We start from the raw sequence: 27,401 nt of genomic DNA, 5'->3' as shown, positions 1-27,401 counted from the left end.
CTCCTCTGCTCTGACCTCCTCTGGAGCCCGGTCGTTGGCCATGGTGAGCAGCCTAAAGGAGGCGGCCTGGCCTTTCTTCATACAGACTGCTGGTTCCCCATTGGAACCGATGGTCTGTACACACCCGCCGCACATTTGAATTTCCCGCTGTACACGGGAGTCTGAAATGTGCTGGGCGGGCCTTAATTGGCCCACCCGCGCAAAATGGCGGCGCGGCCCGTTTTGCCGGCAGAGATCGGCTACCCGCCTGCCCGACAAACATAAAATTCTGCCCTAGGCGTGGTTTCACCAATGCCCTGTACAGTTGTAGCAGGACTTGCATACTTTAATATTCCATCTGCCTTGCCATGAAGGCCAATATTCCATTTACCTTCCTAATTCTCTACTGTACCCGCAAGTTAACTTTTTGTGTTTCGTGTATGAGGATACCCAGATCCCTCTGTACCACAATATTCTGTAGTTTCTCCATTTAATCATATTTATCTTTTCTATTTTTTTCTACCAAACTGGGTAACCTCGCATTTTCCCACATTATGCTCCATCTGCCAAATTTTTGTCCACTCATTTAAAATATCTACACCCCTTTGCAGACTCTTTCATGCTCCTCACAACTTGATTTCCTATCTAACTTTGTATCATCAGTAAATTTGGCTACAATGTACACTCTATACCTTCATCTGTCATTAATATAATACCATAATATAGTAAGCATAATATATTGTTCTACTGAAGTTCTGTTCAGGCTGATATTAAAGATGCCATAATGATAGTGCCTTGGTTAATGTTCCTTTCTGAATATTTGTGTTGAGATTATCCACTGGGAATGTGGTGGGGTGGGTCTTCCCACCCACCTGAATAATTTGATGCTGACCCTGTCAAAGTTTGTTGGGTCATCCTCAATCAAAGATTTAGGTCGGCTGACAGCAGTATTTTGGCTTGTGCTTAGGAGTTTGTCATTGTGTAGGGAGAGGTGGAATACAGCCATTGCTTGGGGGATGAACATCCACCATAACTTAAACAGAAAAGCTGCTTCAAAGATAAAATTTAAAAATCAGGATTCCGCTAGAATAGCAAATCTGTCAATGTAGAACTGCCAATCTACTGGGCCTGAATCGATCACTGATTCTGCCTTGGGGCTGTAAATTCTTTACATTATGTCTCTCCCAGTAATGCTGCATGCCTATAGGGTGCTGGTGTTTCGAGGCTCCGGTATTACCATGGAGATAATGATAGAAAATGAAATATGAAACATCACTCCCCATCATTAATACAGATCAGTGAAGATGGGGTCATAGATAGCAGAAGGGGTGGCGAGAGTTCCATTTGTAGGTGAGAGTGGGTGTTTGTCATCATGAGGTGGGGTATGCTCCGGATGGTGTCAGCGATCACAGGGAGGGGGTCTATTCATCGAAGGAAGTGGGGGAGCAGGTTAAGTTCATAAGATGGGTGGTGCACCTTTGCTCTTTCTGGTCCACAACTGGTGCTAGAAGGGAACTCGCCTCTCCCAAACTTCACTCTTTGGCTCCACTCAGTTGCTGGGTATTGTCGACCAGGTCACCAGATATTTGGCAGAGCATGCACAGTGTTCCTTCTGCTTCTGCACAAATGTCAACTAGGCTGCCATATATGTTACAGGACTCCAATTAACATTTTAAATAGCCTTGCCACGTTACAGAGGAGGCTATTCCAGCTGCCTAGTGAGAGACCAAGGAAACACTGCTGCCACTGCAGCTACAGGTCTACACAGCAGGTCCTATAGGCACTATTGTCCTGTTCCCACCAGGCACGAGAGTTGAAAATTCATATTTTGTTTAAATTAAATAAAATCACCAACTGAAATGAAAAATGTGCTTTCACTATTTTATATTACATGAAAACAAGCTATGTTGATTGAAATAAATGAACTTGATCATAGATGTTGTTCTGTATGTTGGTCTGATGTGAACTAAAGCAATTTTATGATTTGTATCAGGACTCATCTCACCAGTATGCACTTTTTAAAATTCATTCAAGGGATGTGGGCTTCACTGGCTAGGCCAGCATTTATTGCCCATCCCTAAGTGCCCTTGAGAAGGTGCTGATGAGCTGCCTCCCTGAACTGCTGCAGTCCATGTGCTGTAGGTACATCCACAGTGCTGTTAGGGAGGAAGTTCCAGGATTTTGACCCAGTGACAGTGAAGGAACGGCAATATATTTCCAATCAGGATGGTGACTGACTTGGAGGGGAACTTCCAGGTGATGGTGTTCCCATGTATCTGCTGCCCTTGTCCTTCTAGATGGTAGAGGTTATGGGTTTGGTCTACCCTCAGAGATAATCAAGAAATGCTTGTGCAAAAGGCACATATATCTGACCCACATCACAAGAGGATGCTTTTGTTACATCCTAGATTGCACTGTCCTAAAGGTGGATTTAGTGTATTGTGAGTTAACTCCCAAGAAAGGAAGAAACTCAGATGGCTTATAGACCAGCTGATGCCACTGAATGTAAGAATATATTAATGATAGTCTTGAGTTTATACCAATACTCCTCAAGGATTCTTTCTCCTCAAGGGAGCAGCAACTCATGCTCAAACTGAGTGTGCAGCTTGGAATATTTACCAAGTGCTGAATTCATTGGGAATCCTTTACTTAGGCCACCCACCTTTAGCATACCAGATAGCCATTTGAAGTGTTCAGTCAACAGTTGTTACTCCGCAAATAAGTTAACCTCTTGCTCAAGCTTGCTGGGATAAAATGTTTCAACATAAACAAAGTCCTTATTCTTAATGAATTAGATTCACAGATCATGTATGAACTATAATTTACTCATTTTCCTGAACATACAGCCTTTCTCCAAGCACCATTCAATTAGTTCAGTTACTTCCTCATTGTTGCCAGATAGTTAGTCACATTCCTTTCAGCTCCTCTTCTACTTCATGGAATATTGAGAATGAAACTCTATGGGATTTATTCATACTGCAAGGAACAGCATCATTCTTCTAAATATATTGCGAATTTACATTTTGGAGCAATATTACTGATTGACATTTTCCTGATATTGTCATGAAACTATTAATGTATATAATATTACAGCAAAATATTTTTCTTTTAAAATAGAGGTTTAGTCTGTGGGTGTGTCTTAATTGGATTAAAGCCAGGTAGTCTGGGTGCTTTGATGTGTACTAGTTTTGAGATGTAAGAGAGGTAGAGTGCATTTGCATTTTTTGAATAGAGCATTCAAGAAGTGGGGCAAAACCTGGCACCTGGCTAGCAGAGACCAAGTAAGATGTTTATATTACTGATAAAATTGGTGCTATGAAAGGGGTTTTATTGTTAGAAGAGGAGCTCAAAGAGGCTGGTGATACAATGAGAATTTACATTCAATGAGATGTGCTGGATATAACCGATAGCAGTTCTCGTCTGTGCAGGGCAGAGGCAATGTAAAGCAGCTGTGAGCCTCCAACTATCTCCACAGGAACCAAAATGAAAAGAGCCTCATTTTGAATTTGTAAGGTGAAAATGCTTTGCCTGGTGTCTGGTTAAGTCTATGGGTACTGTTGCCTTAATGGAGGTTAGTTTGGGAATTTGTTAATAAGTTATGATCGTAGTAATTTGTAGCCATGTGTATATATTTAACTTGTGTAAATTAATAAAATGTTTCATTTAGTTTAATATGAAACCTCTCGAGAACTGTTGCTCTGATTCCTGAATTTAGAGTTGCATCACAAACATACCACTTAAAATTATAGGTTATGACAGTTGTTTGAAGTTTCCCTCTGGCATTTTTAAATGACTCAGCTTTACCCAACTGCTGGATCATAACAATATTTTAATTTAAATGTGATTTAAAAAAAAATAAACTTGCATAATGTGTTGCCCTACACCATAAGTTAAAGCATTTTAATGCAAATTTTCATCCTCTTTCTGTTGTTAAATTGCTGTGCTCTTGAACTCTGAAAAGCTTTCTTTCTGTGCTGGCTGGTTGAACTTCTCTGTGGGTTGAAATTAAACATAATAAGAAATTCTGATTTCTATGGATGACTGCAGTTTTGATTTACTTCTGACATCACAACATATGACTTTCATAAAATTTTACAGCACAAAGAGAGGCCATTCTGCTCATCATGCCTGTACTGGTTCTTTGAAAGAACTATCTAGCTAAACTCACTCTATTTTTTCCCCAAAGCCCTGGCAGTGTTTTCTTTGAGTAAATATCAAATTTCCTTTGAAGGTTACTATTGCATCAGCTTCACCAGTCAGGCAGTACAGTCCAAATCGTAACAACTCATGCATAAAAAACTTTCTCCTTGTTTCACCTCTGTTCTTTTGCCAATTATCTTAAATCTTTGTACCCTGGTTACTGACACACCCACCAGTGAGAACAATTTCTCCCAAACTACTTTATCAAAAAACTTTATAATTTTGAACTCCACTATTACTGTTCTAATACACCAATACACTATTTATTACTGAGAGTTTCGTTTATAACATATAATACGCATTTGGACCTGAATTACATTGGTTTTAAATAGATCTATTTAGAAGAAGCAACCAACAATATTTGTCTTCACTTCTCACAACAGTAGCCCATCTAGCTTTGTTAAAATAACTTGCTTTATTAAAATAACAGCAATCAAAAATAAGGTCAAGTCTAGTCAATTGTCAGAATCTATCAACTGCCTGTCACACTGAGAACGAGGTCCAAGCCTATGTTTGTTCTTCCATAAACAAGTAAGTTCAATCTTAAACACCTAATTGATTCTTTTACAGTGGAAATGTGTTGTCATCCTACTCGCCAATGCCACATAGAATAGATTAACTGATTAGTCATCTGATTGTGTTTCTGTGGGTTGTGTCTGGTGCAGCATGGCTGCCATGTTTGTCTATACGATACCCTCACTTCGCTTCAACAAGTATTGTGTGAAGTGGTTTCAGACATCTGACATTTCAAGATGCAATACTTTTTTAATGAATTTAATCTGAACTAGGTGTATTGGTTAGAATTAATCTTCTTCCTGCTCTCCCTCTCAAAGGTAGCCTTGGAATACTTGAAGGAACAGATAAGTTAATGATAACAAGATAAAAAGTTTTTCCAACATTTTCCTTTTTTGGTTATTAATGATTACAAAATTTGTCTCAATTCTTATGAAGAAAATTGCAACGTATGGGCTGGTTAAAAAAATAATTACTTTAATTATACATTTTACATAATTTTTAACGTTGTTGGTGTTGTTTAATTCCACCTATTTCAATATTTGATTTAATGTTGGTGTTCTTTACACTGGCTGGAATTTTCCGCTCCCGTTGGCGGCGGGCATCATGGTGGGCGTGAGTGGACAAATTGCAAGAAGGCCAAAAGTCAGTTTTACACTGTTGTGAAACCAGTTTGCAATCATCCCCTCCACCCATCAATGGCGGGCCGCATTTCCCGCTGCTGCACATTGGGAACCTTATTTCAATACTTTGGCATCTCATTACGAGTAATGCTCGCCGGAATCACCCCCACATTGGGTCTTCCAGACACTGCGGCGTGATTGAACGCCGGCGTGTTTCACAGCTGTACATAAGCAACATGCACCTGGAGATCTACAATTCGCTTGGGACTTCGAGGTTTGTTTGCCTACCTTGCTTTGGGCAGCACTTGCAGTCATCAGCGCCAGGCTTCAGAGGCAGCACCGCATCACTTTTAAGGGGTCTCACATGCAGGTCTCTACCTACCAGACCAGCTGAAAGGCGGGGGTGGCTTTTCAATGGCTTCAGTGCTAGGGCTTGCTTTGGGAAGAGGGAAGAGGGCTCAGGCAAGGGAAGAGTCTGCAGGGAAAGGGCTGCATTGGGGAAGAGAGATATCCCAAGGTGTTTGTGGGGGCACATGTTGATCTGTGCAAGTGGCCGCAAGAGGGTGAGAGCTGAGGAGCCAATCTCCAGAGGAGATGAGGCAAGATGGAGATGTGAGCATGTGTGTGAAAGAGTGAGTGGTAATGTCCCTTGAGCTGGCAGTGAGTGAGATGCCAGTGAATACAAATATATGAATTAGGAGCAGGAGTAGGCCATGGCCCCTCAAGCCTGCTCCGATGTTCAATAAGGTCATGGTTGACCTGATTTTAACCTCATATTCCTGCCCCCTAATAACCTTTCATCCCTTACTTATCAAGAATCTATCTACCTCTGCCTTAAAGATATTCAAGGGCTCTGCATAAACCACCTTTTAAGGAAGACCATTCCAAAGTCAAGAATGTGTGATGGCCTTGTGAGTATGTGAGTTCAGAGTGATGAATGGTTGACTTACACTGGTGGCAAGGATGAGATCATTCATCCATTTTCTGCACTGGATGACTGGATGGTGTGGTGAGACACACGGGCCTCCTGTGGCCAGAGTGGGGGTAGAGGACTTCATGGCAGGCCTCCATGGTGTCCGGAAGGTGTCCCAGGGGTGCACCCCTGAATTGTGGGCTGCAATCTTCCTGGTTTTTGGGGCTATGCCTTGACTGGAGCAGTCCTGGGCTGCAAGCATTGAGAAGTGTGCACGTGGCTGCATTTTAAATATGATGCCCGGCATGAGAAAGCAGCGAGGTAATGGTGTGGTGGGCTATTCGGAGGCTGCCCGCCAGCGATCCAGTGTGTTTGTTTGTGAGGTGGGAAGGGGACAATACGGCGTGAAAACTTGCCATTGTGGCTGGCGGGTAAAATTATTTTTTTCACACCCGTTACCGCACTTAGTGCAAATCTGGGACGATTCCGCCCAATGTCTTTCTCCTTAATAGCTCCAAACCTGCATATTCAAGGGATGCTAATGGTGAGTCATATAATTCCCAAATTGGTTCAATATAGTGGAATATTATCTAAATTGTAGTAACAATTAACAATGCAAAACAGTTACAGGAAAACAGTAGGGATACAGAAATCTTTAAGAATTGGATTCAATGTTTCTGAAATAAAAGTCTATCGATTTATTTACCGCTTCAATATTTTTTTGCTTGCAAGTATGAAAATAAATAACATTAGAATTTTAGGATTGATTGGGTTTTTTACCCCCCTGTTGAAAGTCAAATAATTTTGCACCTCTCTTTCAGCATTTATTCAATTTGCTAACCCCTCCAGGACAAACAAAATAATGTAAGGTGTAACACTTTGTACAGCTGCACAAAAAGCTAATGAATATCTGTTGCTTCCAATTCTGGTGGTATGTATGGAAATGTGGGGCTTCACTTTTCTTTAACATGAACTTTATTTATTAGACAGCAGTGGCATTTACTGTTCACAAGGAAAAATCAATCTCCTGTCTCCAAAGAAGTCTTATGTCCACCTTTTGAAATCAGTCGGATGGTCCTTGATTTTGTGCAAAATGGTGTAAAAAGGGTGATGGTGAGTTAGCAACCTGTTTTACATCTCTCACAATTTTTCTCTCCATGAAACTCAATTGTCAATCGAGAAAGTGGGAAAAAGGGCTGCCAGCTCACTATCACCCATTTTACACTTATGCAGAAAGTCAAGATCTACCCCAGTTATACTGGTTAGAGCCCCTGATACAGGAAAGAATTGGCAATGTGGGGAATTACACTGGGCTCTAAACTATCCTTCATTAAGAAGCCTCTTGACTGCGTACATTCTTTCCACCACACTTTCTCACACACTTTTCTTTTCTCCTTTGGTATATAGCTGACCAGACTGGGATGTTATTCGTTGGAGATGCAGTGCTGCAAGTTAGTAGAACATTTATATTGGTTTTATAGTTTGTTCTGCTTAAGAGTTGTGTGTACTTCACTAGTCTAAAATTGTATGTGGAAAATATATAGACACATATATACTTTTTTTGCAGGTTAATGGCATTAATGTTGAAAATGCTACACATGAAGAAGTGGTGAGTATTAAGTAGTCTGATGCATTTGCTAAAGGTTACATTCTCCAATTTAATGCAATAGGGAACAAATCAGCAATGAAATACCAGCAACTTGTACTAACATTGCACCCACTGAATATAGTTCACTAACGTATTTTCAAAGCAAGTTATCTGTTTTGTATCATTGCGTGAAGAGTTAGTGGACGTGATCAATAATCAAATTGCCCTCAAGGCAAGGGGAGAAAGCATTATGTTGGATGCACCCACATTAATGCTGCCCTGTTATGCTATGCATATTATTGTACTTTGCTTTCTTGATTGCAACACTGGCAACACATGGGATAAGTCAGGATAAATCTTGGCATCATCACTATGGTTAGGGTGTTAGATGGCAGGCGCAAGCAATGTAAATAGCAACAGGATATACATGGTGGCAAGGGGAAAGTCAAATTGCCAAATTCTGAATTACTTCAAGAGTAAATAAATCAAATGACCTCAAGTAGGATAAAAAATTCATAGAAAAGAAATGAATGTAGTCACTTCATAGTAAAGCATGCAGGATTGGGACAGTGTAAGAAACTAGAGACAGAAGTAGGCCATCCAGCCTGTCCTGCTGTTCAATTAGCTTTTGCCTGATCTGTAACTCAACTCCATTTACCCATCTTGATACCCTTACGGCCCAAAAATTCATCATCAATCTCAGTCTTGAAAATTGCCACTGACCCAGTATCCACAAACCTTGGGGGCAAAAACTTTGAGAATTTCACTACCCTTTGTATGAAAAAGTGGTTTTGCATTTCCCTTCTAAAAGGTCAAACTTTAATTGTGCCCTTGCTCTGAATTTCTCTACTAGAAATTGGTTTTCTGTACCCACCCTGCCACAGAGTCACAGAATTGTTAGTGTATAAGGAGGCCATTCAGCCAATCGTGTGTGCACCAGCTCTCTGAGCATTTTAACTTAGTACCAATCTCCTGCCTTTTCCCTGTAACCCTGCACATTGTTTCTATTTAGTTAATCATTTAATGCTCTCTTGAATGCCTCAATTGAACCTACCTGCACCACACTTCCAGGCTGTGCACTCCAAACCCTAACTAATCGCTGTATGTAAAAGTTTCTTCTCGCCTCGCATTTGCTTCTTTTACAAAACACTTGTAAATGGATCGAAAACCAGAGGGCACCATTTTAGAGTGGGAACAGTTTCTCCCTATCTACTTTGTCCAGGCCCCTCATTATTTTGAAAACTTTTATCAAGTCTCCTCTCAGCCCTCTCCTCTCCAAGGAAAACAGTCCCAACTTCTCCAATCTTTCCTCATAACTGAAGTGTCTCATCCCTGGAACCATTCTCGTAAACCTCTTCTACACTCTCTCCAATGAGTTCACATCCTTCCTATAGTGTGGCACCCAGGACTGTACATAATACTCCAACTGAGGTCTAACCAGTGTCTTATGCTCTTGTAATCTATGCCCTTATTAATGAAACCATAGAATACTGTATGTTTTAGAAACATCTCTCTCTACCTGTCCTGCCACCTTTAATGACTTATGTACGTATACACCCAGGTCTCTCTGCTCCTGCACACCCTTTAGAATAGTATCCTTTATTTTATATTGTCTCCTCATTTTCTTTGTACCAAAGTGTATCACCTCACACTTCTCTGCATTGAACTTCATCTGCCACCTTTCTGCCCACTCCACCAATGTGTCAATGCCCTTTTGAAGTTTCACACTGCTCTCCTCACAGTTTACAATTCTCCCAAGTTTTGTGTCATCTTCAAATTTTGAAATTGACCCCTTCACACCAAGATCTAGATCATTTAAATATATATATATCAGGAAGAGCAAGTGTCCTGATACCGACCTCTGGGGAACTCCACTACAGGCCACCTTCCAGCCTGAAAAATACCCATTAACCATTACTCTCTGTTTCCCATCCCTCAGCCAATTTTGTATCCACGTTGCTACTGTCCCTTTTATTCCATGACCTATAACTTTCCTCACAAGTCTGTGTGTGGCACTGTATCGAATGCCTTTTGAAAGTCCATATACACCACATCAATGGCCTTTTCCTCATCAACCATTTCTGTTACCTCTTCAAAAAAACTCCACCAAATTAGTTAGGCATAATTTTCCTTCACCAAATCATTTTGACATTTTAAAAACCTGGATCAGATAATCCCATCAATCTGCTAAATCACCTCTCAATCTTCTTCCCTCAAACTTGCATTATATAGAACCTTTCACATCTTCAGGATGTTTCAAAGCACTTCAATGCTAAGTGCTGCCACTCTTATGATATAGGCAAACAAGGCTATTTGTTCATTATATATTAAATACCTGTTGTCTCATTAGTCTCAGTTAGCACTATGTTTATGTACCTGAAACATCAAGGTCACAAAAATAGCAATGAGACAAGTGACCAGTTAACCTATTTTTCGTGATGCTGGTTGAGGGATGAATATGAGGCAAGAAACCAGTGATGGTGTCATGGGATCTTTTAAGTACATCCTCAACTATGAGACAGGGCATCAAATTAACATATCAGCCTGGAATTTCCTACAGGGGTGTAATCGCCAGGCTGTGACAAAATGTACATCCTTTTTCATTCCTGTTTTGCCAACATAAATTTACGCATAAAGTTTTTAGTCTATTTCATTAGCATTCACCAGATTGTCAAAATTACCATATAACAAGCAGAAGTCAACATAAATGATCAGGGCTGGAGGAATGCATGGAACTCACACTATAAATTCCTTCCTCAAATATGAAAATTAAAGTTTGAAGCCATCGGTCCAACACAACATGTTTAAAAAATGAAATCATAGAAGCTCTTCAAATTTGAATGTGCTCATATGATGCCATAAAAATGCATTCAAAGAAACAGAAAGTACAGAGCAGGTCTCAGTGAGGATAAATAAAAAAGATTGCTTAATAAAATAGCAATTATACACCTGGAAACATTCTTTCTCCACTTGACATAATGTTAGCCAAGCATCATTTCAGGAGATTCATGTGCAGCACTCATGATCATCTGGGGGCTTTAGAATCAGCATTAGCCTCTGTTTTATATATGTAAACAGAATAAGACATCTTTCAGGCAATCACCTGGGACACCTGGAAAATATCTGGTTGAGTCCTTTCTGGCGTGTTTTTGGATGCAGAATGTCCGTCTGTAAAACAGGTGGAATGAAGATCAATCTTTACCTCATCACTTGCTCTTCACAGCTTTCTAATTGGTCTTTAATTGATTTAAGTTCAGTGATCTCAATTTTGTTTAATCTCTGTATATTAAGATAAGTTGGCACGTGGTCAGGATAAATACAATGAAAGATGGTGATGTTTTTGTTGTATTTGCTATATCTGGTGGCTTCTTTGCAGTAAAGCTGTTGTTATAAATCACACTGACAGGTGCACCTCCTGCGAAATGCTGGGGATGAAGTTACTATCACCGTTCAGTACCTCAGGGAAGCCCCTTCCTTCCTTAAACTCCCACTAGGTAAGAGACAGAATAATATGGATTGGTTTATTGTTCTTTTCTGCTTTTATGCTGTTAAATAACAACAGCATTGACACAGGCAATCTCCTGTGAGATTGCCTCATTGAATGTGACACAGAAGGCCTTGAGGCAGCACTACATGGAATGTCATTATAAATAACTGTTGTCTCAGTTAGCTGCTCACATTAGTACCTGAATATATCTGAAAAGTTCTATATTATTTATGTATTTTTGAATACCTTTGTAAATATATTTCAATTACCTTCTGAGATATGATATGCTCTTATGCCACTTGGCAGCTTACCAGCCACAAAAGCAAGTGTAAATCATGCAATGTAATATTAGTAGTTACAAGTTATTCTGTCCATTATTTTAATAAAATGCTCAGTCAATAGGTTAATTTACCTTCATTAAACCTTGTACAAGTAACAATTTGCACTTATACAATGTTTTTGTAATTGTTACTTTTAATTGGTTAACATCTCCCCTAACAAGTTAATTATCTGTGTACTAGTGTGTTGCCCTGATGTTTCTAAAGTTTCCCTTGAGGATTGAGGCAGGACTTGTGCCTGCAATTAGTGTAGACCTGTAGTAATCTAATGTGTAATATACCTTTAAGACAAACGTTGTAATGTAAGATCACATGATCTTGGTACCCAATAGCAGAGTAGCACGGGCTACCTCTGTCATCAATAGTCTTGAGTTAGAGCCTGAAGAGTAAAGACAGAGTTTTGAGTTGTAAACACATAAGTGTAGCTTCTAAGTTCCTTTTGTAAATAAACAGAATGTGTTTATTCTAAGAATGGTCTACTCATCTTCTCTGTCTTGGTACCAACTCGGTCACCCCGAATCAAGCCTGCAACCCAGATCCTTTAGCCCCAACAAACCAGGGTACTGGATCCAACAAGACTAAATACTTCTTTGGAAATGAGGCCAAAGGGGTGCATTAATTCCAGCCCTGCAATTACCCTGCAAGCGTGCCCAGAAGCAGGGTCACCTGACAAAGCTGTCATGGGACCTTTTACCTGAGTTCCCCTCAGATCAGAGCTTATGAGGGGGGATGATAGCAAGGGGAAAAGGCTTAAAAGGTGAAAAACCTTGTTTTTCTTTGAAGGAGCCTTTGGTCAATTGGCTGTCAGGCCTGCAGCTGCACTTAGGTTTCCGAACCCTATTCCCAATGGAAAATCCTGCCATAGAGAAGCAGCAGGGGGTGGGGGTGGGGTGGTGGTGGTGGGGGTAGGGCAAGGGGGTCATATGAATGACAGATTCCATCAAATTCAGGCATACTTTGGGTGCACTCTGTCTGTCTGGTACCTGGTGTTTGGAGAGGAGGTTTAGCGTTGGATATTGTCCTCTGACTTACAGGAACATACAACAAAGTGTAAATGTAATAGTGCTGAGCAAGATTTGGTGGCAGATGAAACCAAAATTATAATCAGCAGTAACAATTGCCAATGATAGATCATACTATCTGGGGATAAACTGGACAGCCCCCAAAAATGGGTGAGAGTCGTGATGTTCACTTAACCTGTGCTTGTTCAGTGTATTCCAAGCAGCATGCTCATTTTGTGCAGGCTGCTCAATGCAATGATTCCTATTTGCAGCTAATGCTAACCACATTGTTCATTAGCTGCATGCATCGGTTTGGGATCCAAAATCGTAATGTGGAGATTGTTAGAAATAGAGATTTTTATATATAAAGCGGAAGGAAACTAGCTGAAGTTAGAGAGATCAATGCAAATGGAGAAACTGATACATTCAGTGAAGGGGCAGAAGCTACAAGCAGAGCATCTGATCAAAATAGCAGATTTGGTACATTTGAGGAATAAGAGATAGATGCAGATAGAGAAAATGCTTGAATTTGATCAATTGCTAGGAATTGACAGTTTGATAGATACAGAGAGCCAGTTTTGCAGAAATTGAAGGGCATGGACTTAATACTAGCCTGCACCTGTTAAACGGGAGGTGCATTGTGACTGGAGCAAGTAGTGAGACACATGACCCAGAGCCAGGATCAGTCTGGAGATGCACGCATTTGGGGTTAAGGCCTAGAATGGGGTTAGCTTCATACCTGTACCTTCTACTGTAAATATGTACATTTGTACAAGAGTTGTTAATAAAGACTTGGTATTAACATACTCCAGACTGGAAGTCTACTTCATGGTGTCCGAAGAAGGATTCTTCAGGGCCTATTTTTTGTACTCGACACAAGGCACCAATCGCTCCTGAGGGATTGGGTAAACATGTTGTGGATTCATATACTCAGACTTGGCACATAAGAACAGTTATACGTAGGTATAAAGTTTGAAGACATCAGAGTTATGCGTGTGTGCTCTGCGCAAAGCAAAAGTGAAACTTGATCAAATGGCACATTTTCCTTCCAGTGATATCATGTTAATGTCCCTTAAAGGCATATTAGAACAGGCACAACATGGAAGAGAGTAGGCTTCAAATTTTTCAGGCACTGCACTGGAGATAATAGTGGAGGAGGAGGAAAGATGTCCTGTTTTCACAAGAGGCCCTTCAGGCACACGCACAAGATGACTATGGAGGTCAATATCAGGAGTCAAACCCCTAGGATCTGGATGCAGTGTTGCAAGAACCTCAATGGCCTCATATGAGTGGTCAAAGTCAGTGAATACATCTTCAAATGCCATATCCTACCAACTACACCACTGCCTCAGACACTACTCAATTTATCACACCCCCATCACTCACCTACCAACAATCTCTATCAATCAAGGCTTCACCTAACAATCATATGCTTCACCTCACTCTTACACACTGTGCACTGGTCCAAGCTTGCACACACTGCTAGCTATTCAACTGTGACAACCACATCAGCAAAACAGAATGCACAATACTCATTGACACACTTCCCGCTCTCTTGCATTACAAAGTAGCACACAACTGGAGGCAGTAAGAGTTAACTGAATGGGACAGGCACGTATCATAACACCCATAGAGGAGACGGAGCTGGCTGTTACTGAAATACCTATGACTGTGGCCAGGGCCTGTGGTAGGGCTGTAACCATCGATGCTGGCTTTATTCTCATACCAAATCCTCTTTGTCACATCCCACTTTCCCTCATTCCACATTCTCTTTTGATTTACAAGCTGCAGACGGTGTAAGCATGCACCTCTTACTTTCTCCCCTCCCCACACCATTACCTTCCTTTTGTGCCTTCCTTGCAGATGCACAAGAGGTCCTACCTGGCCAGGCAATGAGTGACCATGGAGACACAGGACAGCCATTTGATTTCACATTTGCACCCATCAGCTCAAAAACCGACACTATGTGCATATTAGACAATAGATTAGAGGAAGGATCTGCATGTGGTGAGATACCTGGCGTGAGTGGGCTGCAGCCAGGGCAGGCGTCAAGGATAACATAGAGGCCAGCTCACCAAAGGATGAAATTGCAGCAAGTTCAACTGTAGAGGACTCGGATAAGGACTCTGATGGGGCAACCGACAGAAGAATGTGAATGGTTACGGCCAGCAAAATGCTAGTTGCATTGGAAAGCATGGCAGAAAGGCTGCATCTAATGTCAAGAAGCATGGGGGAGTCCAGCAGCAACTTGGTTACAGGGCTTTGCACAGAGCTTGGAGCCTATCCTTTCTAGAATGAAAGTGGTGGCCAAGTCCATTCACCTGCTTGTGGACCATGCAGTGTCTGGTGGCAATGTCACAACTTCCAATGCAGCACAAGCAGCAGCCACCCAACACCTGAGTGCTGCAGTGGAAGTTCACTGTCATGTAAGGCCAAACTTACTTAATTTATGCATTTGGATTGGAACATTTATTTTGTGTTGGTTTTTATTTTGGCATTGTGGCCAAGCAAGTGCTATGATGGTCAGTGACAGATAGGAGATGAGGTGTGGGGCTGTGGGGGAATTGTTTCTGTTTCTGCTTTAATTGTGTCAGCATTATGAGCTTTAGAGGTTGACTCCTCCCTTCCTTTTCCTCATCTACTGCTTCATCCTGTTGCTGCTCCTCAGCTGCTCAGATGGCATGCTTTCTCCCTCATGGTGCTGAGATTGTACAGTATGCAGCATTCCTTCAGTACCTGCCACACCACTCGCTGTAGACTTAGGCAACTTGAAAGAGCCAAACAAATGGAAAGGACCAAACACTTGTAGAATCAAAGTAACATCCAGAAGAAATCAACTAGCAATTAACCTGTAAATAGTTGATGGTCCCTTTAAATAGCACTGGTGGTGGGTCCTTTCTGCTGCTTAATGTGCATTTATGTGGTGTGTGGTTAAAACAGGGTGTCAGCTGGAATAAAAACAGAATTACCTGGAAAAACTCAGCAGGTCTGGCAGCATCGGTGGAGAAGAAATCAGTTAACGTTTCGAGTCTTCATGACCCTTCGGCAGAAAAGCTTTTAGCTTTTTGTTTATATCTCTGTGTCAGCTGGAATGTTGATCTCCAAAATGACACCACTGTGTCAAAACAGTATTGTACGCTAATTGATGTTTTAATCCACCCACTCTGTGGTACTTCCAGTATATGTTAGCTGTCAGCATGCTCAGGCCTTCACCAAGATGATGTTCAGTGTGACTTGCAGCAGAAGTGTGCACATGCATATCAGATGCCATTTTGGCCTCCAAACAGGCCCAGATCTCTCAACATCTACATGAGAAAATGTTACAAAAGATTCACATAGCCTTGATAATGAGAAGTGCAAGTGACGAACAGAGGACAAAACAGTTTTGGATTGCCATAGCAAAGACATGGTAAGCCAAATGACCATATGTGGTGTGAACTTCCATGGTTCCAGGTAGAAATGAGCTAGGTTTTAGAAATGAGCAGAGTCAGAAAAGGGATTAAATGACATTTTTCCATGACATTACAGTGCATGATGTCCAATTTTTGTTCCAGGGAAACTCCATTCTGCAGAATAGCAGCAAAACATATATTGCAGTGCACCCCAGATGTTTTTAGAACTCACTTGTCATTTTGCTAGCTGATAAATTGGCAATTGGCAGTGACTGGAGAAGGGCTTTATTCTCTTTCACATTGGGTGTATGTTATTATTGATTATACGGATCAAAGGGTTGCCTTTTCCCTGTCAAGGAAGTCACAAGCACCAACTATCGATTGAAGAGATTTTAAATATTTTTTCCAAGTGTTGAAAGCGCACAAAAACATCAGAATAATTTGCTATTAAGTCTTGCAATGAGTATTTTGAATAGAATTTAGTGAATACAGAAAATGAGCTAATTAAGCTGAAAATGATTTTACTTTTGATTTTGATGAGATGCCAGTGTAATCCTCAAATATACATTTCTTATATTTTACATATATTATGTTCATGTCATAAAAATTAAAATATCATTATCCAGTCGCATATTAGTAATGAGCTGAAACATTTTCCTTAGGCTGGATTTTACAGCTCCCCTCCGGGGGTGTGTTCAGCAGGCAGATCACGTTAAATAGAAGGAATAGTTAGCCCACCACCTTCCTGCCCACCCCTGAGCAGGGGCAAGCACCAAAATCAGCAGCCTCTCAGACCTATGCAAATAAATAACTAAGAGTCAATTGAGCTTATTTAGAAGCCAGTTGACACCAATATTATGCTGCCAATGATATAACACAGTGGGTGTAAGCAGCCAGGTGGGAGTGGGCAGCCTGTTCTTTCAAAAAAAGTTTTTAAAAGGGTGCGTGGGTAGGGAAGGGAGTACTATCGTTGGAGGGCGAGGGGTGCCCTTTGCACATTGGGGGCACCCCTAGAAGATAGTATACCCCCTTCTTTCCTCCTCACCTACACTGCAATCCCACAGCCCCACTCCTCTGCCACCTCTCCCTAAGGTACCCGATCCCTCCCAGACCAATATCCCATTCTTACCCTAGTCCAGAACCCCCACTGGGGCTTTCATCCTGGGCCAGCTTGCAGTCCCAGCACTGTCCACTGCTGAACTCTGGGGCTGCGGGGACTACAAGAGCTGCTGGCCAATCTGATTGGCCAGCAGCTCCCTAGGGCGACTCTTCCTCCCATTGATGGGCGGAAGTCCCACACTTTCCTTGATGTTGCCGACCGCAGAGTACAGAACAGGCTTTTTAAACCGACTCTTTAGTTGGGGTTGGGGGGCGAACATTAAGCCTCCCCCCCACCATTGTAAATTCAGCCCCTTGTCACAGACCTATCTGCACATGTCTGTGAAGTTTGTTCACTTGTGCAGAAGTGTGATGTCCGAAAGAAAACAAAATGAATTGTTGGGAAAGTGAAATGAAAAGAGGATGAGACACATTAACTAAATAGCGTATGACTTTTTATTTGTATTTGTTTATACATTACACAAATATACATGACTTTTTATATTTGTCTAACAGTTGTAATGGCTTTTTTGGGAATGTGTTTGCCTTTTAAAATGCTAAGGGGGAAAAGGTTCTTTCACATAAAATTATAAATTGTTTTGGCATCATATTCTTCACTAACTTGTGACCATCCTGATGGATAAGGTTATAACAAATCCTAAATTCTTCCTGCTCATTTGACAGCTCCTCAATACTAAACATATTGTATTGTTTCTTACATTTTGTAGGTTCACCAGGGCCATCCAGTGACCACAGCAGCGGGACATCCTCTCCTCTGTTTGATAGCGGTTTACATTTAAATGGGAACTCTACAAATACTGTAAGCTATTTTGTTAAATCAGTAAGAGACTATCAATGCACAGTGACGTATTCATTTTAAATTATCTATCAGTGTTTTTACCCTGTTGTTTGAATGTATACTAGAGAAACAAGCTTTTGGATGAGATGGTAAACTAAGGCCCCTGTAGTGTAAGGGTCTGGCGCATAAAGAGTTAACATGGGACTTAGTATAGTACCGTCCACACAGTGATGTAAGGGTACACATGACCCGCACCTAGGCTTCAGTGTAGTGTTGGACAGAGCTGTGTGTAGAAGCAAGCATGGAGGCATCTTCTAGCTTGGACCTTTACTGTACCTAAGTATGTAGTTTCTAGTAGTTAATAAATACTTATGTTGAACTACCTAAGACTACAAATACCTTAATAAGACCGAACTATGTCCATCACCTTACAACAGCCCCCACAGGTGGACGTAAAAAAATCCCATGGCACTATTTCAAAGAAGAGCAGGGGAGGCCTACCTGTTTTCATGGCCAATGTTAATTTCTCAACCAACACTTAAAAACTGATACAGAAACAGAAATACCTGGAAAAACTCAGCAGGTCTGGCAGCATCGGTGGAGGAGAGCACAGTTCATGTTTTGAGTCCTCATGACCCTTCAACAGAACTGAAAACTTAAAAACTGATGACCTGGTCATTTTCACATTGCAGGTCTAGAAACTGCTATGTTCCCTACGTTATAACAGTGGCTGAACTTCAAAGGTATTTAATCGTCTGTAATGTGGCCATGAAAGGTGCTATATAAATACAAGCCATTCTTCCTTTCCTTCCCTTTTTCCTTCAATTTTCTCTGTGCAGATTTGAATGTAAAGTCTTTGCTTATAGACTTTTATTCTTGGGAAAGATACTCAGAGGCAACACAGGTGGCTATGGGAAGGTTGCAGAAAATCATGTGTTGCAGTGGCTGAGCTCAAGCTGAAAAACCCTTTAATAATGGTCCTATTTCCCACTAGAAGGCCACCACATCATGACCCTACCAGGGCTCTCGCTCCTGCTTTAGGTTATAATTAGCTTAATGTACTCAAGGTTCAACGTTTCATGGCATCAAGAGGTAAATGGTTCAACAGCACAGTCACACAGGCAATGGAAACTCAACACACAAACACCAGCACTGAGAGGACAGTCCAGTCCATCATCTCTTCATTCACAGCACCAAGACACACTCGGCCAGGTAATTTGCTATGCAAATTATTGGGGAAAATTGTGAAGTTTCTCTGTCTGGATCATCAAAGAGCAGTGAACACAGGAAAATTGGGCAGTTAGAAGCCTGCCCAATCTTCCTTAAAAGAATGGAGAATTGGACAGGATGGGATCTGTTACAGTTATGTGCTCTGATTTTCCTGTATGCTCTGGATCCAGGTGGTCCAATACCCCCAGACACTGGAACCTTCTCTGATGTATAGACCATCATTTTCCAGGTTCAGCAGATTCACACTTCTAAATCATTCCTATTTTAAACATAGACCTATTACCATCCATATCCTGACCCAGCCCAGATCCCGTGGAATTGTTTAATTATTTACCTGTTGAATTCTATTTCAATCCCTTATGAACCGGTACAACTTTTCTCAGAAAATGTCAACAGAAGTAGGAAAGTGGTTTCTGCGAACCATTTGAAGTTTACATTACCAATATTCTCTCACCACCAGTTGGCATGCCACTAAGAAATTGTTCAGTCCGATTAAATAACTCTTACTGATATGACCAGCTGACGCTTTATTCATTGGTCAAATTGCTTGTCTCACTTCACCTTCCATATAAAAATACAGCTGAATCCTATTCAGGTCAGCACTTGGGAGTTTTAATCTTTGTTTTGATATTTTCCCATCTGACCTGCACTTCTTTCCGTTATTAGAATTAATATTCTCTCATTAAAATAGCTGGCTGTTATAAGCTGAATATTTAAGTGTTACATCAAGCATTTACAGCTGTGATTGGGAATTGCATCCAGCAGTAAATCAACTGTTTACTTTGTCTGTAATCTCTTGTATCCGAAAATAAAGAATATTCTGCCGAAGGAACTAATATGAGACATTGCTCTGTCTGCAGTGTTAACCTGCAGAGTTGCTCACAGGACTAAAAGGACCATAAGCAAACATTTAACGGAAAAAGGCCTATTTGTATCTTGACAATGCTCATTTCACAGACCAAGTAAAATCTACACCATCATGGTTTCTACTTCTTCCATTTAATCTTATGAGGGAAAGTTCTGCCACTTGGTTCCCAAAGGTTATTAAGAGAAACTAGAAAATATTCACCTACCCTTACCCATTCAGCCTTGGTCTCCTCTGCCTCCTGAGGCAATAGTCTCTTCCCCACACTTCATTTCAGCAGAACAGGTAGTAGTGGGGCAGATGGCATATTCTCTATAAACTCCAATCCCATTCTCAGGGTGATATTCTTATTCATATAAAATGCAAGGAGCAGATGGACTTCTTTTGTCTCCAAATGTGAGTTAATCTTTTCCGATGCTCCAACACATGGACTTGAAAAATATTGAACACAAAATTATGGTCTGGCCTAAGATGAAAACCCAGCAATTTCTGTTTTCAGTGCGGAAAATGGGGTGGATCTTGGTTTCTCAAGGATTCTGCCTCTTTCCTTAGGTTCTGCCATTTTCCAGTAAAGGAATGGGGGCCGAGGTGGGGGGTGTCAGTGGGGGTGCAGGGGTGGTTGTTCTATCTGACCCCCTACATTAAACGGCTCTCTGAAAATTCCCAGCTCCCATGGACAGTTTTTTCCATTTGCACTTACATGGCTTCAATAAGATTCTCCTGTTGAGACCCTTGGAAAGGCCAATGGTGCAATGAGCCTCATAAAATTATCTCTTCGAGCTGCATAGCCCAGCTCTCTCACTCAGCTTCTGTAACCTGGATGATTGCTTGTTTTTCACTTCCTGCACTCCACGTTTGCAACTTCTGCTTCAGTCATTGGCAGGGAAACCTGGCTTGGGCAGTAGAACAAGACGTTGGTAGTCCAGTTTTCACATCTCCTGATTTTCGTTTCCATTGCGCTAAAGAAAGTTGGACACAATCTAAAATGGGCCGCCGATGCACTACCAGCCGAGACAGATTTCACTCCCGCTATGCCCTGCTCTATAAATTTTTCCCCCAAAATTGTTTTGTTTCACTCTCGTCTTAAAAATCCTTTCGAAAGTACATTGACGGCAATCATAGTCTATCTTTCCTGCTCACCATTGCTGCGTTCTTGTCTTTATCTTCTAGTAAAACACTTTGAGATGTTGTTCCCAAGGAAAGAACTAAAAAGTGCAAGCTCCTGCTGTCATTACATGAGTTAATTGATACAGCTTAAAGTGTTTTTTTGAAACTTGTTCTACATATCCATTGCTTTGCACAGGGACACGGTGGAGAGGTGTAGGCTAGAGTTGCTTTTCTCAGCTGAGTTTGTTCATTTTAAAGGCATATCCTCTGGTTATGTACTGACATAGTAAATCAGCAAGCTCACAAATTGCTATATCATCAGTGCCTCAATGCCATTTGAAGAGCTGGACCAATTCTCTCCTCTGTAACCTTTTCTACATAGTTTAAAGATCTGAAGTTCCTGAATCAACTGTTCACTCTTACCTGATTCCTTTTCAAATGCAGCAATTTCCTCTTGATTGTAATGTACCAATAATTGGGTCCAGTATTCAAGATATGACTTCCCTAATGATGCACCATGAAACAATCTGTGTCACTGCTGGAGGAAATAGCGAATCTTAGAAGAGAAAATCAGCATGCAAGTAACAAGAATTGCTTGCTTACCACCTGAATGTGCCATATTTTCATTCTGGCCTGAAGATTTAAAGCAGCTATGCACCATCTAAATGATTGCATTCCATATGGCTAGCCATGTTGGTTGAAATGAACCTGTAACCTAGAGTTTAGTGTCTGGTTTTATGTATTGTCAGCTAGATTTGATTGTTTGATTTTCAAAGTCTACCATCTGGTTAAAAGGATGCTCTATCCTGTGCTACCACATTGCAGGTTTAATTTTTAAAAATAGGCACCAGTCTACATAAATCAGGAGACAGACTCATGGTTGTCGGAGGATGATTTGCTCTGGCACATTCCCGCTGCCTTGTATTTCTGACACAATAGAACCATAGAAAAGTTATGGTGTAGAAAAAGGACATTCAGCCCGTCGTATTGTGATGATGACAAAGTTACCACCTGCATAGAAGCACACTGTTTACAAAGTTGCTTTTCTTTCCTGGTAGCATTCATTATGTGCTGATATAACCACTTGCAGCTCTACTGTTAATAGGACCTGCTGGCCCTCTTTTTTTATTATTTGTTCTTGGGATGTGAGAGTTGCTGGCAAGGTCAGCGTTTGTTGCCCATCCTTGATTACCTCTGAGAAGGTAGCGGTGAGCCACCTTCTTGAACCACAGCAACCTGTGTGGCGTCAGTACACCACAGTGCTGTTAAGGAAGGAGTTCCAGGATTTTGACCCAGTGACACAGAAGGAACGACGATAGAGTTGTGTGGCTTGGAGGGGAACTTGCAGGTGCTGGTTTTCCCATTCTGCCCTTGTCCTTCTAGGTGGTAGAGGTCACGGGTTTGAAAGGTGTCGAAGGAAGCTTGGCAAGTTGCTGCAGTGCAGCTTGTAGATGGTGCACGCTGCTGCCATTGTGCACTGGTGGTGAAAGGAATAAATGTGGTGGATGAGGTGCTGATTAAGGAGACTGCTTTGTCCTGGATGGTGTTGAGCTTCATGATTGTTGCTTGAGCTGTACTCATCCAGTCAAATGGAGAGTATTCCATCACACTCCTGACTTGTGCCTTGTAGATGGTGGACAGGCTTTGGGGAGTCCAGAGGTGAGTTATTCACTGCAGGATTCAGAGCCCCTGACCTGCTCTTGTAGCTACAGTATGGCTGGTCCAGTTCTGTTTCTTGTCAACGGTAGCCTCCAGGGTGTTGATAGTGGGGGGATTCAGCGATGGTAATGCCAAGGGGAAATGATTAGATTCTCTCTTGTTGGAGATGGTCATTGCTTGGCACTTCAGTGGTTCAAATGTTACTTGTCACTTACTGGCCCTAACCTGAATGTAGTCCAGGTCTTGCTGCATATGGACACGGACTGCTTCGGTATCTGAGGAGTCGCAAATGGTGCTGATCATTGTGCAATCATCAACAAATATCTTAACTTCTAACTTTATAATGGAAGGAAAGTCATTGAATAAGCAGCTGAAGATGGTTGGGCCAGAGAAACTCCTGCAGCAATGCCCCAGGACTGAGATGAATGACCGCCAATGTGTACAACCACCTTCCTTTGTACTGGTTATTACTCTAACCAATGGAGAGCTTTCCCTCTAATTGCCATTGAATTAAATTTTACTGGGGTTCAATCAAATGCTGTCTTGATGTCAAGGGAAGTCCTTCTTACCTCATTCAGCTCTTTTGTCCATGTTCGGACCAAGGCTGTAATGAGATCTGGAGCTGAATGGCCCTGACAGAACCCAAACTGAGCATCAGCGAGCTTGTTATTGCTGAGTAAGTGCCATTAGATAGCACTGTCAATGACACCTTCCATCACTTTGCAGATGTTTGAAAGTAGACTGATGGGGCGGTAATTGGTCAGATTGGATTTGTCCTGTTTTTTGAGATGCTTTTCCATATTGCTAGTTAGATGCCAGTGTTGTAGCTGTACTGGAATAGCTTGGGTAAGTCACAGCCAGTTGTAGAGCATAAGTCTTCAGTTATTCAGCTGTGATGTTGCCAGGGTCCATAGTTTTTGCTGCACTCAATACCTTCAGTCATTTCTTGATATCAGCTGGAGTGAATTGAATTCTGTGAAGACTGGCATTTATGATGTTGGGGACCTCGAGGAGGAGGGCGAGTTGGAGCATCCACTTGGCACTTCTGGCTGAAGGTGGTTGCAAGTGCTTCAGCCTTGTCTTTTGCATTGGGCTCATAGTAGAGTCGGGCAATGAGGTTACAGATTGTGGTTGAATACAATTCTGCTGCTCCTCATGGATGCTTAATTTTGTGCTGCATCGATCTATTCTGAGTCTTCAATGCACATTAACATGAGCACCATAGACTTAATTTTCTATGTACCTTGAAGTGATAATTTCATAGGAATGAAACAATTTCCAGGGACATCTGAACTATTCAAATCTAACTTCTAGCATTATGGTATAAGGCACTTGATGAACATTCCTTTGTACCTTTGCTGCTCAGTTTGCAGAAATAGAAACAGGTTTGTTGACATAAAAACTATTGCTACTCCCTTGTGTTTTCACTTTTTTTTACGTGTATTACTGAGGGGTTGATTCAGTCTCAACCTCGGTCCCTGTGGACATTGCATATCAGAAGCCTGCCGTGAATTCAGGATAAAATGGCTTTGGTTCAGCAGTCTTATTCTGAGAAGGTCAGAGACTTGAGAGTGAACAATGAAAATGTCATTAGGTGCAGTGAGGGGATTCTTTTGCGGGCAAGGTTAAATTGTAATATTAAGGAACCTTTGCTTTGGTACTAATTTATTCCTCTAGCCTTTCACAGTGTTTTTAATAACAAATATTGGACAAAATTGAATGTTTCACTCAACATCAGTCAGATTTTTATTCAAAGGTTGTGACTGAAACCAGATCATTGGAACATAGGAATTGCTAGACAAGAAAAGACCAAGGTCAATCGAGCTCACCTTCTACCTTACTGTACAGTACTACATGATATAAAGATAATGAAGTTGCTAAATAATCATTGTAATGAACTTATCAATTGGTCTAAAACAGACCTAGATATGAGGTAAGGAAAACTCCAGTAGTGGAGAGCTTTGAGAACCACAGGTCCAAAGTCACCTGTTCCTTTCTTTCTATCAAAAAAATAACATTTTGGGTTCAAATCTATGAGTAATTTGAGACATGGTATGTGGTAAGTGTAGCATGCTTGCAATGAACAGGTGACCTTGGACCTAATATTCCCATAAACTATTAACTTTTTTATTTTCCAATTATTTATCCACTTTTCTTTAAAGATTTGGGGGTCCTACTTCCATCACTGTTTCTGGTAGGACATTCTGGGGGAGAAATTGGGCTCTGTAGCAGCTGGATTTTAGATTAATGCTCGAAAATAATGATCCAGATGTGCTTGCAACCTTTTGATCAAAAACAAAAACACCTGGAAAAACTCAGCAGGTCTGACAGCATCTGCGGAGAGGGATACAGTTGACGTTTCAAGTCCGTATGACCCTTCATCTTTACTTCACTGAAGAATCTGTGGCTGAAATCTGCTGTCTGCTTTGCAACCTTAAACCAGCATAAGGATTGCATTGCCTGTGGCTTTCAAACTGACTGTGGCCATTAAATGTTTAAACCCCCAGCTCCTTCCAGGTTGCAGCTGAGATGTAAGCACCGCCTCACAGTTTGCAGCGCACTGCTACATAAAGGAGGTCACTGAGACTCTCCATACACAGAAAGTTTCATCTAATTCTCTTTTTCACCAGAGACAAACAGGTGGAGCAAGCTCAAAGGTTTACATAGATTGCAGGCTTCCCCATGGTACAGGATGTGGTTGCACACACACTACCTTGCATGTTCCTCATGTCAACTGGAACATTTTAATGAACTGAAAGGGTCGTCCTCACTGTGCACTGGGTGTGCGTTCACAGGCAGCACACCTTCAATACGACAGTCGTCATGGTTACTTCATTCTGCTGCAACCTTGTGTGACACCCGTATTTGACACTACGTAGCAAGCCAAAGGCTGATTGCTGGATGACAAAGTTTATGACATGGCTCAAGACTCTGGTCCAGAACCCACTCTCACATTTACAGCAGACATAGGCTGGAATTTTCTCTGAATTGCACTAAATGCAGTGGCAGGCGTGAAGAAAGATATTTTTCCCGCCAGCCGAAAGGGTGTATCATCTGCTTCCCACCTCATTAATCATGCAGCCACAGGATACATACCGAATCGCTGGCGGGCAGCCTCTGAATCGCCCAGCACACTGTTACCTCAGTATTTCCTCACTACGGGTGTCATATCTAAACTGCAGCTGTGCACACGGTTCTCAATGCTTGCAGCCCAGGATTGCTCCGGTGAAGACATGGCCCAGGAAGCCAAGGAGAGTTCAGTGATCTGTCCCTGGAATGCCTTTTGGAGGCCCATCATGATGCCCTCCACACTGCTGTGGCCACAGGAGACCCAGAAATCTCACCACTCCAGCTTGGGAGGCGGTGTCAGTGCCAACACTGCACCAAAGAGGTTGGCCATCCAGTGCAGAAAAAGGATGAATGATCTCATCCGTGCTGCCAGGGTAAGGCAACCATCTCATCACTCTAAGCTCTCAGTGAAGTTGTGGAAGGGGTCATCAACAATTCTATCAAGCAGCACTTGCTTAGCAGTAGCTGCTCACTGACTCTCAGTTTGGGTTTCGCCACTTGGCTCCTGATCCCATTGCAGCCTTGGTTCAAACTTGGACAAAAGAGCTGAACTCCAGAGGTGAGATGGAAGTGATTGCCCTTGACATCAAGGCAGCATTTTACCAAGTGTGGCATCAAGGAGCCCTAGCAAAACTAGGGTCAATGGGAATCAGGGGGAAATCTCTCCGCTGGTTGGAGTCATACCCAGCACAAAGGAAGATGGCTGTGGTTGTTGGAGGTCAATCATCTCAGTTCCAGGACATCACTGCAGGAGTTCCTCAGGGTAGTGTCCTAGGCCCAACCATCTTCAGCTGCTTCATCAATGACCTTCCTTCCATCATAACGTCAGAAGTGTGGATGTTTGCTAATGATTGCATAATGTTCACCATTTGTGATTCCTCAGATACTGAAGCAGTCCATATCCAAATGCAGCAAGACCTCGAGAGTATCCAGACTTGGGCTGACAAGTGGCATGTAACATTCGTGCCACACAAGTGTCATGCAATGACCATCTCCAACAAGAAAGAATCTAACCATCGCCCCTTGACATTGAATGGCATTACAATCGCTGAATCCCATTGGCCAGAAACTGAACTGGACTAACCATATAAATACTATGGCTATAAGAGCAGGCCAGAGGCTAGGAATCTTGTGGCAAATAATTCACCTCCTTACTCCCCAAAACCTGTCTACCGTCTACAAGGCACAAGCCAGGAGTATAAGTACCGCGCGCTAACCGATTGCATGTGACGGAATACTCTCCACTTGCCTGGACAAGTGCAGATCCAATATCACCAGCTCCAACATCATTCAAGAAGCTTGACACCATCCAAGACAAAGCAGCCCACTTGATTGACACCCCATCTACAAACATTCACTCCCTCCACTACCAATGCACATGAGCAGCAGTGTATACTATCTACAAAATGCACTGCAGCAATTCACCAAGCCTCCTTAGACAGCACCTTCCAAACCCATGATCACTACCTTCTGGAACAACAAGGGCAGCAGACACATGGGAACACCACCACCTGGAAGTTCCCCTCCAAGCCACTCACCA

General features: G+C 41.9%; 1 protein-coding gene across 2 annotated transcripts in view; it reads left to right on the top strand.

The window, feature by feature from the left end:
* Window positions 1-27,401, top strand: part of sntg2 (syntrophin, gamma 2) — a 1,221,259-nt gene that overhangs the window by 856,779 nt on the left and 337,079 nt on the right. For both annotated transcript variants that reach the window (XM_078541872.1, XM_078541871.1), the window contains exons 6-9: window positions 7,636-7,679; window positions 7,796-7,837; window positions 11,223-11,310; window positions 17,861-17,952. In XM_078541872.1, the coding sequence (XP_078397998.1) occupies window positions 7,636-7,679; window positions 7,796-7,837; window positions 11,223-11,310; window positions 17,861-17,952 (266 nt within the window). The remainder of the gene's footprint in view (window positions 1-7,635; window positions 7,680-7,795; window positions 7,838-11,222; window positions 11,311-17,860; window positions 17,953-27,401) is intronic.

This window comes from Cetorhinus maximus, chromosome 5 (assembly GCF_964194155.1).
Source record: "Cetorhinus maximus chromosome 5, sCetMax3.hap1.1, whole genome shotgun sequence".
Classification (NCBI taxonomy): domain Eukaryota; kingdom Metazoa; phylum Chordata; class Chondrichthyes; order Lamniformes; family Cetorhinidae; genus Cetorhinus; species Cetorhinus maximus.
The sequence above is the reverse complement of the archived record's forward strand: the minus strand, read 5'-3'. Positions and strand labels throughout refer to the sequence as shown.